The 12,012-nt window shown below is 41.1% G+C and overlaps 1 protein-coding gene across 3 annotated transcripts in view; it reads right to left on the reverse strand.

Annotated features, from left to right (window-relative positions):
* TBC1D22A (TBC1 domain family member 22A) overlaps positions 1-12,012 on the reverse strand; it is a 792,012-nt gene that overhangs the window by 715,410 nt on the left and 64,590 nt on the right. For all 3 annotated transcript variants that reach the window (XM_073573492.1, XM_073573494.1, XM_073573493.1), the window contains exon 4: positions 4,413-4,583. In XM_073573492.1, coding sequence (XP_073429593.1) covers positions 4,413-4,583 — 171 coding nt within the window. The remainder of the gene's footprint in view (positions 1-4,412; positions 4,584-12,012) is intronic.

Here is a 12,012-nt window from a genome sequence, read left to right on the forward strand (position 1 = left end):
CTAACCGTATCCTGTGCGATACTGACTGCTGAGCCATGTATCTAATACTCTACTGTGTGATACTGACTGCTGAGCCATGTGCACATACCCTAATGGTGCTGATCGCCGAGAGCCCGGCAAGCAGAGTGTAATAACATAATATTTACTCCACAAGTAGTAATGTCACTGCCATCCCCCTGTGACTGGTCTCTCTCCCCAGGTGTGTTCTCCACCCCCTGTGCCTGGTCTCTCTCTTTTCCCAATGTGTGCTCTCTATCCCCCGTATGCTCATTCCCCTGTGCCTGGTCTCTCTCTACCCATGTGTGCTCTCCATCCCCGTGCCTGTTCTCTCTCCCCATGTACGTTCTCCACCCCCCGTGCCTGGTCTCTCTCCCCATATGTACTCTCTATCCCCTGTGCCTGTTCTCTCTTCCCATGTGTGCTCTATATCCCCCATGTGCTCAACCCCCTGTGCGCTCTCCATCCCCATGTGTGCTCTCTATCCCCCGTGTGCTCATCCCCCTATGCCTGGTCTCTCTCCCCATGTGTGCTCTCTCCTGATGTGTGCTCTCTATCCCCCATATGTTCATCCCCCTGTGCCTGATCTCTCTCCCCATGTGTGCTCTCCATCCCCTTGTGTCTGGTCTCTCTACCTCCTATGCACTCATCTCCACCCTGCGTGTCCCACCCCATGGGTCGCTCTCCCTCCTATGCACTCCTCTTTCCCCTACATGTCTGTGTGATACAGCGAGCAGCACCAACTAACAGAATCCTTGCTACCTGCCATCTACTGTCTACTTGTCAATAACTTTGCAGTCACCAACAAAATGGCTCTGCACTGTGTTCCTAAATCTCATCCTCTCTTATCCCTTAGCAAACACACTGGAGGGGAGGAGAGGAATGACATCACAACAATGTGAGCAGGTTCAGCCTATAATTACTGCAGGGCAGTAATATGAGCTAGTTGTACACTAGGTTTTTAATCAAATTTCAGTAGCTGCTCCCCCTAGTGTTTAAAAGTGGATATACCAAATCTTTTAAAATTATTTTTCATATTTTACTCAATTATAAACAAATGATGATATTTAAGAAAAATTTATTCATTAATTCTTTACATTTTTTCAATTGCTGTAATTTTTTTTTTTTTTTTTTGATGGCACCTTCCCTTTAATAATCCCCACAAATGTCATGTAAAATACAAAATATTGTATGTACTAACAATCACAAGAGTAAGGCAAAGTCCTTTTTAAGAAGTGTGCTTATTTAAAGAATATATTTTTTAACATAAACAATATCTAACAAGAGACAAAACATATCGTTCACATGAAAACTTGCTTTCAAACATCACTTTTTCTTCCAACAGCATTTTGTCTTCTGAAGCATGGTCTTACGCCTATTGACTAAAGAACAGAACAAACTATGGATGCGTGGTGACTAGTAATCCTCTTACCTGCATACTGGGATATGTAGGTGAACTGTGTACTGTTGAGACTGGGAAACTTGCCATAGCTCGAAAACTGATTGCTAAAAACTGGATTTCTGCACCTCCCCCGACAGAGTTTATTAACCAAGTTGAGTCCCTCATATTTGGAAAAAGGGGTATACCTCTAAAGGGATAGAAGTAAATATTTTGATAACTTATGGGGTCCCTGGCTTGGAGGTAACCAGTGATCAGCCTCGACAGGATCTTGTTAGATGTGCATCAGTTGCTGTGGAATCACTACAAAGTGCATTTACAAATGTCAATCGGCTGTGTGCCTTTCGATTTGGCTGGTCTTGACCGGCCTGATTTATTCTGTTTTGTATGGTCGTATATCCATGATATGGTATTCTAAATATCAAATGTTAGGGAGGAAAGGTGGATAAACACTTTTGGTTGAGAATGTTTGTTGTGTATGTCTCACAGTTATAAAATTAATAAAAATTTACTTGATTAAAAAAAAAAAAAAAAAACAGAACAAAAGTTTGAGATTTTATGAGCATATGGAACCTTATAAACAGAAATGATTTCTGCATATGCCATTGCCTGCGATTCATTTAGATAAATGAATTAGGTAATAGGCTTTATGATTACTGTTGTGAGGACATTTTTGGTGGGGTTAGTTATATTTTAAAAGTGTCAGACTATGATAATAAAACATGGTAATTCAACAATTTTAGGATGAATGCTCACACCAATGGTAGAGTAAACATCCACAGAAGTCTATGGGCTCATACTGTAACTCCTGTACGCCTTTATGTCTATTTTTAAGAGAAGCCAAAAGAATCATAATGAGTCCAATTTCACATATCAGTGTTTTTGGTACGTGTGGTGACAGCTTTCTCACGTACCGGAGACACTGACACACGTAGACCCATTCAAATGAATGGGTTTATGTACTTGTCAGCGTGTTTTCACGGACCATGTGTCCGTGTGCAAAACACGCAGACATGTAAGTTTTCACCCGAATACACGGGCTGCAAAACATGCCGCACACGTGCCCACGGAGAACAGTGCACATAGTCCTCCGTGTGCATGGACAGCTGCCGGTGAAGTAGCGCTACTGTAAGCCGCTGCTCCCCGGCGGCAGGTGCTGAACTCGGCTGTCATTCTCCCTTGCTCTGCCGGCGAGCAGAGGAGAATGAATGAATGAATGAATGAATGAATGAAAGAAAAACTGACCTGCTGTGACCTCAGGACCATGGGAAAATTCAAGTGACGAGATCACGGCAGTTCAAGCTCTGTCACAGTGACCTCATCACTTGCATTCTCCCATGGTCCTGAGATCACAGCAGGTCAGTTTTTCATTCAGTCTCCTCTTCTCGCACTAATCGCGGCAAAGCAGGGGAGAATGAATGAGAGCCGCGTTCAGCCCCTGCCGCCGGGGAACAGCGCTTACAGTAGCGCTTCTTCCCCGGCGGCCGTCTGTGTGGTACTGATGCAGCACACGGTTGCTACACGTGTGCTGCACGTATTACACACATGAACACTGATATCTCCGGTACTGGAAATATCAGGACGTGTGAAACCGGACTGACATGCACTTTCCTTCACAGATACAATGGCACAAGGAGTACCTATAGCGTCAAAGCACAGAAAAGTAGGGATCACGTGTTATCAGCTCCATTTATTCAGTTTTACAGAGGATTGAGCCTAAAATCAACTTCATAATTTATGAAGACCAGCACATTTGTTCAGATCATAACCAAATGACGCAATTAACAGAATTACTACTTAACCGATTAAATGGATGAATAGAAAGTGCAATGCTTCACAACACTACAGCTAATAATCTGAAGTATTACATTAATAGCTATTTCCTAATATATTGTACTCAGCTGAACATGAACATAGGGCGCAGCAGAGATGCAGCCTACTGACAGACTGCAGTGCATCTGTGGAGGAATGGAATTCACCACTTCACTTGCTTTATGTTCAGTTAATGAAATGGAATTGCTACAAATGTTTTGCAATTGTGTCACAAAACCATATGAACATTTTATATGGTTGGTCTGAATCTTAAAAAAAAAATCTGTCAGCACAATATGTCAGTTGAAGCTAAGCACAGAACTGTAGCAAAGCCAGGGAGGATAGGGATAAATCCTACAAAAACAACAGGTGCTGAGTAGTTCACCCGACTAGCCCTGCATATAACTAGGCTAGCTTATCTCCTTAGTCACTCAGCTCAGGGAAGCTGACCAGACTGGATGTGTCTAGGAGCTGAAGAGAGAGGCAGGTCGGAATCCCTCTCAGAGAAGAATCTGCACAGGCTGTGTGCAGAGAACTGTAAGTATCAGTGGTTGCTATGGACAATAGCGGTTTTGTTAAACCAAGCTGGGGCTAGCTCAGCCATATATGAGTAGTCAGAGCCTGTTTTGCTTAGTTAGCGCCTGGACAAGACTAGGGATTTATGTTTATGATTTGTTTTGGTGCTGTGCAACTTGTGGAAAGCAATAAAACCTGCACGTGTTTGGACCAAAACTGCACTGACTGCGGTAACGCTACCCCAAGGCATAATGCCTACCATTCCCTACAGGACATACACCTAATAAAATTCGTACCTTCCTGACAAAATCCATTGTGGATGTTTCCAGAAATGATTCTGTATTCAAACATAATTATGAGAGGTTTGGTGAGCCCTTGACGAGACAGAATAGTTCATTGCACATTTGCATCCATCTCTTCCATGATTTACTGCTCTGCATTCACAGTATCCAGTGAAGGCTAGAGACAAGAAAAAAAAACGTAGATGGAAAAGTGCACTGAACTTCTCAGCCACTTCAAGATTGCATCAGGCTCCTCGATGGCATTTCTGAATAAAGGACAATTTTTGGCAACAGATTTGTACACCAACATTAGGTTATGTTCACTACTAGTAGTTTTGCTTGTTTTGAACAGTCATTTTATTCTGATAGACTATTACACTGCCAGCAAATTCACAGTGTGTACTTACCAAGGTCAGTGTTTGGGCCTGCAAGAAGCTGTTTAAACTTTTCCAGGCGAAAAGCTTCTCTTTCGGATAACCCAGCAGTGGTCAAGAAGATCTGGTCAGTTGACTTGCCCATAGGTATTGTAGATGGCTGGTATGGTACCGACTGCTGTCTCTGCAAGGAATGTTTTTCACCTGCAACACCAAGTACAGAAATGTATGCTCAGTGATGAAGAAAGACATTGGAGTAGTCAGGATCATGAATAAACTTTAAAGGAGTTATCACATAAAACAATACTATTTATAAGCATAAATCACTGTGAAGCTAAAAGGCACACATAGGGCCATAGAAATTATCCAAGCATCAGTACCCAGTAGATAAAATTTGTTTAAAGAGTATGTGAAAGGCTACATCACACACCAAAAACAAGAGAATAAGTCTGATTGGGATATTCTAAATCTTGAGCATCGTCCGAGAACCACTTTCCTTTGGACTGCATTTGTTACAAAGACAAAAGTGGGGTATTATATCTAGACATGATGGCCATTAGCCCACAATAGCTTACCACTGCTATATTCATTATTACGGGACCTACATCTACCATTCAGAGAGGAGACTCCTACTAAGGTAGACCTGACACATCAATGTAGTAATTACATATGATACTACATCCAATGTAAGACTAGATTTGGCTTTAGAATTCAGAAGTCAGTGATTTTTCCCAACTCAAAAAACAGTCCAACTTTCATCACCGCTTTGGCTCAGATTTTCGTCAGTTAGGTCAATGTTAGGTCAGATTTGACTACCAGACTTTCATTCATGTAAAAAAAAAAAAAAAAGATAAAAAATGGACAACACAGTTGACATCCAAGCTCTGTCCAATTTTTTCACGGATCAATACCCTTGCATTCATAAGTTTGATCCCAAATCAAGGTCGCATTTGTCTCTGTAATTTTGTGTGAACCACTCTGCAAATAGAAATACACGGACATGTGAACAGTCCCAAATACTATTATGGGTAACTGCTCTACCCTTGAAAAACACAGAAAAACTTGGATGTGAAAGTCTGTCATCAGGGTTTTGCCACTGTGTGAGTTTTTACCAATAGAGTTTGGTCACAGTTTCACTCATATAAAAAATTGAATTAAAGAGGTTTCTCAAAATTCTATCACACAGTCCACATAAAACAAACATGGATAGCATCTGCCACTCAGATTAATATCAGACAAGGCTCCATGCTTGTAGGCGGACCACTTGGTCCAGTGAAAAAAAATTGGGAATGTGGACTACAAAACAGATAATCTAATGCGCATGTTATGAATGAGTCTACTGATGAGAAGTTAATTAAAGGGACAACGAGAATAACTGGTCACCTCTTTGTTACTTTCTCAAAAATGTGTCCCAAATTACTACTGCAATAGAAAAAAAAAAAGCAAAAACAGAAATATCACACTTTAGGCAACCTAATTAACCCAACATAGAAAGTTTTAAAGAGAACCTGTCACCAGGATGGTCCCATAATAATTTTATAATACTCACCTACAGGGTGGTCAGGTCCGATGGGCGTCACTGGTCTTGATCTAGTGCCTCCTCGCTTCTTGCAATGCCATCCTCCTTCTTGCTTCGTGTGGATAATGGATCCGATGTCATCCAAACAGTGTCCACTGCATTGCAATTCTGTGCAGATGTACTTCTCTGCCTTGACCAGGGCAAAGTAAACTACTGCAGTGCACATGTGCAGTGGTTCTTTGGCCTTTTGCTGCACATGCTCACTTCAGTACTTTACTCTGCCCTGGTCAGTTCACAGAAGTATGCCTGCGCTGGAGAGCGATGCAGAGAACACTGTGTGTAGGACATATCATCCACACAAAGATAGGAGGACTGCATCGCAAGAAGAGAGGAGGCACTGGACCAAGACCAGCAACTCTCATAGGACCAGACCGCCCTGTAGGCCTTTTTCTTGTCTTGCAAGCATGATTGGGGGCATATATACAACATACTAGAATGCTGTATATCAGGGCTGAAAGTTACCGGCCTTACCTCATATGGGACAAATCTGGTGACAGGTTCCCTTTTAAAAGCTTCTAAGTTGGGTTAATTAGGGATCGTAAAGTGTGATATTTCTGTTTTCACCTTTTTCTATTGTAGTAGGTCTTTTTCTGGTCTTGCAGGCTGGATTAGGGGCATTTATACAGCATATTAGAATGCTGTATATTAGGACTGAAAGGTACTTGTCTTATCTCATATGGCAGAATGGAAATACGGCACTCCTGGTCAGGATTAGCCTGGATAGGATCCCAATCCGTAACATAGAAACTCTAAGAAGAATCCGGCACTCTTAAGTGAGTATAGTGAAAAAAAAATCAGACTTTTATTACAGCGGTCCTTACAAATATTGTGTATCATACGTGACGTTTCGGTCAGTAAGTGTGGGAGACTATATAAAGAAGGCAGCGCTGTGTGTATGGGTGTCCTCTGAGTGCTTCATGCTCCAATGATAGATGGACCACTAATAAAAATCTCATTTTTTCACTATACTCACTTCAGAGTGTCGGATTATGGGACAAATCTGGAGACAGGTTCTCTTTAAAGTTTAAAATTATCTTCAAGATTTTTTAATACACAACCCCCCCACTCTTTTTTTTTTTTTTTTTTGTAGAGCAATCAAATAAGTTAAATGTTATGATACGTAAAGAAAAAATCATATTTCCCAAATAAAAGACAAAATAAGTATTCTTTCAAGGGCCAACATGTGGCTTATGATTTCCACCACGTTTCCTAATAAAGCATTTTTACATTAGGACTTTCTTTTCAAACAGCTCGTGTTCCCACGTGTCAGCCAAGAAGATGGGACTATTCGATTTCTAGCCACAAAGTAAAAGTTAATCTTTATGTGAATGAACATTTAATGTCATCTTCCAAGAAAAAAAAAATGTTTTAATAGACACACTGCAAAAGCTTCAGGTTCAAGATATAAATGTTTATGACTAAACCTGAGAAAGCCTGAAGATGTGAGAACCTGGCCTCTGATCATTTCTAGGCATCACAATAAATCACCACAGATAGCCAAAGAGTGTGAAAACTTCAAGACCTTAGAAGACATGCCATAAGCAACATATAATCCAGAAAAGCCAGACTGTGAAAGGCCAGATTACTGCATGCACCAATGGTGTACGAAAAACAAGACAGAAGAAAGGAGAAAACAGTCTTCACTTACACCACGTTTTCTTGAAATTTAAAAACAAACTTATTCTTTCATAAAACCGTAAGACCACTTTAGACCATTGAGCTCTACCTAACGACACCAAACATAGCAGGAGGTCAGCGTAGGGCTACATTCACACATCCATGCACTGTGGTTTTTTCCTGGACAGCAAACAAATTCAAAGCGTTTCTTTGATCCAAACACATACAAGTTATAGAAACGGATCCGTGTGTCAGATCAATGAAACTCAGAGCATGTCCTATTCTCATCCTTTTTGCTGATCAGACTCAGCCATTAAAGTCTATGGTGATCTGTATAAAATGAGGATGACGTCCTCTGCGCTTCCATGCTCCATCTGTGAGTCAGCCGTTATATATAGTACATTGAGAGTCAATGGGTGAATAAAAGTTTAGACCGTCTACCTCCATGATATAACAAATGAGGAAAAAAAATGGTCCGTTTTAACCGGATCTAAAAATACACATGGATGAGGGAACATAGCTTTGGACTTTAGGCTAAATTCGCACACGCTGGGTTTTTTTTTTTTTTGTTATACAATAGAATTCCCAAAAACAATTATGGGCATAAACGGTGCCTATATTCAATAATCAACAAACCAAGTGGATTTAAACCTTTTTATATACCCATAAATTCAAAAGTTCAATAATGGTAGCTCCAAGATATATGGATAAGAAAAAAGAAAAAGGAGTACTATACATAAAAATATTTAAAAAAAAAAAATCATTTATTATTATAGAGAATATTTGCATAAATACAATTAAAAAACAAATAATGTTTCACATGTGACCCTAGATGTTATACTAATGATCCAGGACAGACACGTGGCCCCAGAGCACTCAGGCACCATACCACATGGGTAAGCACTAAAAGCACCAGTTTTTTATATTTTTTTGTTTTTCAAGCGGTTATTTTGGCTTTGAACTAAGGGCAGGTCCCTATATACGTATAAACTCCATTGAAATCCTATCGATTAATGGTCATAATTGTTTGTAATAATACTTAATATTTATATGACATTGATATAGATGGTATTTATGTTTTTGAGCTTTTCTTATAATATCCGCCTGATATCTGTCCTGGATCATTAGTATAACATCTAGGGTCAGGGCCATATTTAGAGTTTCTGCTGCCCTAGGCACTGTTAGTGCTGCCTCCCCCATTGCTGACTCACGGCTGACTAATGCAGACACTTAGGCTACTTTCACATCAGCGATTTTTGCCCTTCTCCCCAGTGCAGCCATCTCCTCAGTGCACCCATCTCCCTAGTGCACTGAGTGCAGCCTCCGCTCATTCTCCCCCCCAGCCGCTCACTCTCCCCCCCCCCACGCACTTCACTCTTCCCCCCCCCCCAGGCTGCTCACTCTCCCCCCCACGCCGCTCACTCTCCATCCGGCTCACCTGGCTGCTGCATGTCTCCCCTAGCCAGGCGCCGGTATCTGTTCTTCCTGTTTGTGTGAGAATGGAGTGGCGTCCATATTCATTACTGTAATGAGCGGTACCACGTGACCACGCACACAGTCAGGAAGCATAGCAGCGCCGGAGATCACCGGAGGTGCAGGCACCGCTGGAGGAGTCAGGAGGTGAGTATGATGTCATCGAGGGAGGATGAGAGATGGACCGACCGGAGGGGGGGTGGGGGTGATTTGGAAAAAAAAAAAAAACATTGCTGAGGTGCCGCCTCTCCGCAGAGTCCCACGAATGCCTAATGGGAAATACGGCCCTGTCTAGTGTCACATGTGAAACATTATTTGTTTTTTAATTGTATTTATGCAAATATTCTCTATAATAATAAATGATATTTTTTTTAAAATATTATGTATAGTACTCCTTTTTCTTATCAATGGTTTTTTTTCTGGTAGACCACACATGGAGCCACACAGTTTCCTGGAGTGAAATTCATGGGAATCACTGCAGGTCCTTTTCTGATCAATGCTTGAAGATCAGAATTGGTCATTCAAGTCTATAGAAATCCTTTAAATACGGATGCAAATCAGAAAGTTTCTGATTTGCTTTAGTTTTGCATCCATCTTTCACAGATCTGTTGCTTAGTGATAACTTTGTGATAAAAGTTGATATTAAGTGATAAATGTAAATAAAAACATGCTCTTCCAGAGGACCGGATGAAACTAGGATGGCACCTAAGAAAAATAAAACATAAGACTAAAAAACTGAATTAAAGTAGACTTCTAACATAACTGTAGATGGTCGATACTTAGTCACTGCAGTGTCAGTGAACTTTGCATTAACATAGACATTTCTGAAGAAAAATAACCAAGAAGTATCATTTCTCCTTGCGGAGATGCCGAGATGAGGAGACTTAAAGGCGCAATGCTCCTCTGGGAAATATGCAAATTGTCTCTTCAGAGAGGAAGAGGACTAGAACTCTACTGCCAACTATTGGAAGTAGAAATCCTAAAAGTCAGTTTCAACCCTTTAATGAGCCTTGTTACATTCCTTTGAAGCTTCCTTTGAATAGGTCTATGGTGAACGTTTCATCCTGCTCCTTCAGAAGTAGCAAGGTGACACAAAGGTCGTAGCGTTGTGACATCACAACAGCGTCTCTCTTTTAAGATAGGGAAGATAGGGTTTCTATTAAGTAGGGATGAGCGAATAGCTTTGGATAAGTGCTTATCCGAATACTTATAGCGCTAACCAAATCGCTGCATCGGGAACCCGGACACCTGGAGTGCTCTTGATAATCAGCTGTTGGGTACCGCAGCTGCATGTGACAGTCACAACACATGCATGGAGAGTGTTTGTTGTGACTATCACAGAGCCGCGGCACATGCAGCTGCGGGGCCAAACAGCTGATTATCAGGAGAGATCCAGGTATCCGGGTTCCTGATGCAGCTATTCCGTAAGCGCTATAGCTATTCAAATAACTACTTATCCAAAGCTATTCGCTCATCCCTACCAGTAAGTGTTCCTATTGCTTGATATCTTATGGTCTACAATATATATTTCTCTATTGACTAATATAGAAGAGAATGTTTTTTGCTAGGCATGAGTGCCGTTTTTTTTTAAGAAAAAATAATGTTTTAAAGTAAAAAGTATTTTTAATTGTCAAAACTTATTGAACATGTCTAACAATAATGGCACATTAAGCCTTGAGTGTATGTCTTAGAATGGTGCGAATACAGTCATATGTTAAAGATTGGGCACCCCTATTAATGTTAACCTTTTTTCTTTATAACAATTTTGGTTTTTGCAACAGCTATTTCAGTTTCATATATATAATAACTGATGGACTCAGTTATATTTCTGGATTCAAATGAGGTTTATTGTACTAACAGAAAATGTGCAATCTGCATTTAAACAAAATTTGACCGGTGCAAAAGTATGGGCACCTCAACATAAAAGTGACATTAATATTTCGTAGATCCTCCTTTTGCAAAAACAACAGCCTCTAGTCGCTTCCTGTAGCTATTAATGAGTTCCTGGATCCTGGATGAAGGTATTTGTGACCATTCCTGTTTACAAAACAATTCCAGTTCAGTTAAGTTTGATGGTCGCCGAGCATGGACAGCCCGCTTCAAATCATCCCACAGATGTTCAATGATATTCAGGTCTGGGGACTGGGATGGCCATTCCGGAACATTGTAATTGTTCCTCTGCATGAATGCCTGAGTAGATTTGGAGCGGTGTTTTGGATCATTGTCTTGCTGAAATTTCCATCCCCTGCGTAACTTCAACTTCGTCACTGATTCTTGCACATTATTGTCAAGAATCTGCTGATACTGAGTTGAATCCATACAAGCCTCAACTTTAACAAGATTCCCGGTGCCGGCATTGGCCACACAGCCCCAAAGCATGATGGAACCTCCACCAAATTTTACTGTGGGTAGCAAGTGTTTTTCTTGGAATGCTGTGTTTTTTAGCCTCCATGCATAACGCCTTTTTGTATGACCAAACAACTCAATCTTTGTTTCATCAGTCCACAGGACCTTCTTCCAAAATGTAACTGGCTTGTCCAAATGTGCTTTTGCATACCTCAGGCGACTCTGTTTGTGGCGTGCTTGCAGGAACGGCTTCTTTCGCATCACTCTCCCATACAGCTTCTCCTTGTGTAAAGTGCGCTGTATTGTTGACCGTTGCACAGTGACACCATCTGCAGCAAGATGATGCTGCAGGTCTTTGTAGGTGGTCTGTGGATTGTCCTTGACTGTTCTCACCATTCTTCTTCTCTGCCTTTCTGATATTTTTCTTGGCCTGCCACTTCTGGGCTTAACAAGAACTGTACCTGTGTTCTTCCATTTCCTTACTATGTTCCTCACAGTGGAAACTGACAGGTTAAATCTCTGAGACAACTTTTTGTATCCTTCCCCTGAAAAGCTATGTTGAATAATCTTTGTTTTCAGATCATTTGAGAGTTGTTTTGAGGAGCCCATGATGCCACT

Source organism: Dendrobates tinctorius, unplaced genomic scaffold, assembly GCF_039654945.1.
Source record: "Dendrobates tinctorius isolate UK_male_01 unplaced genomic scaffold, ASM3965494v1 ptg000035l, whole genome shotgun sequence".
Taxonomy (NCBI): Eukaryota; Metazoa; Chordata; class Amphibia; order Anura; family Dendrobatidae; genus Dendrobates; species Dendrobates tinctorius.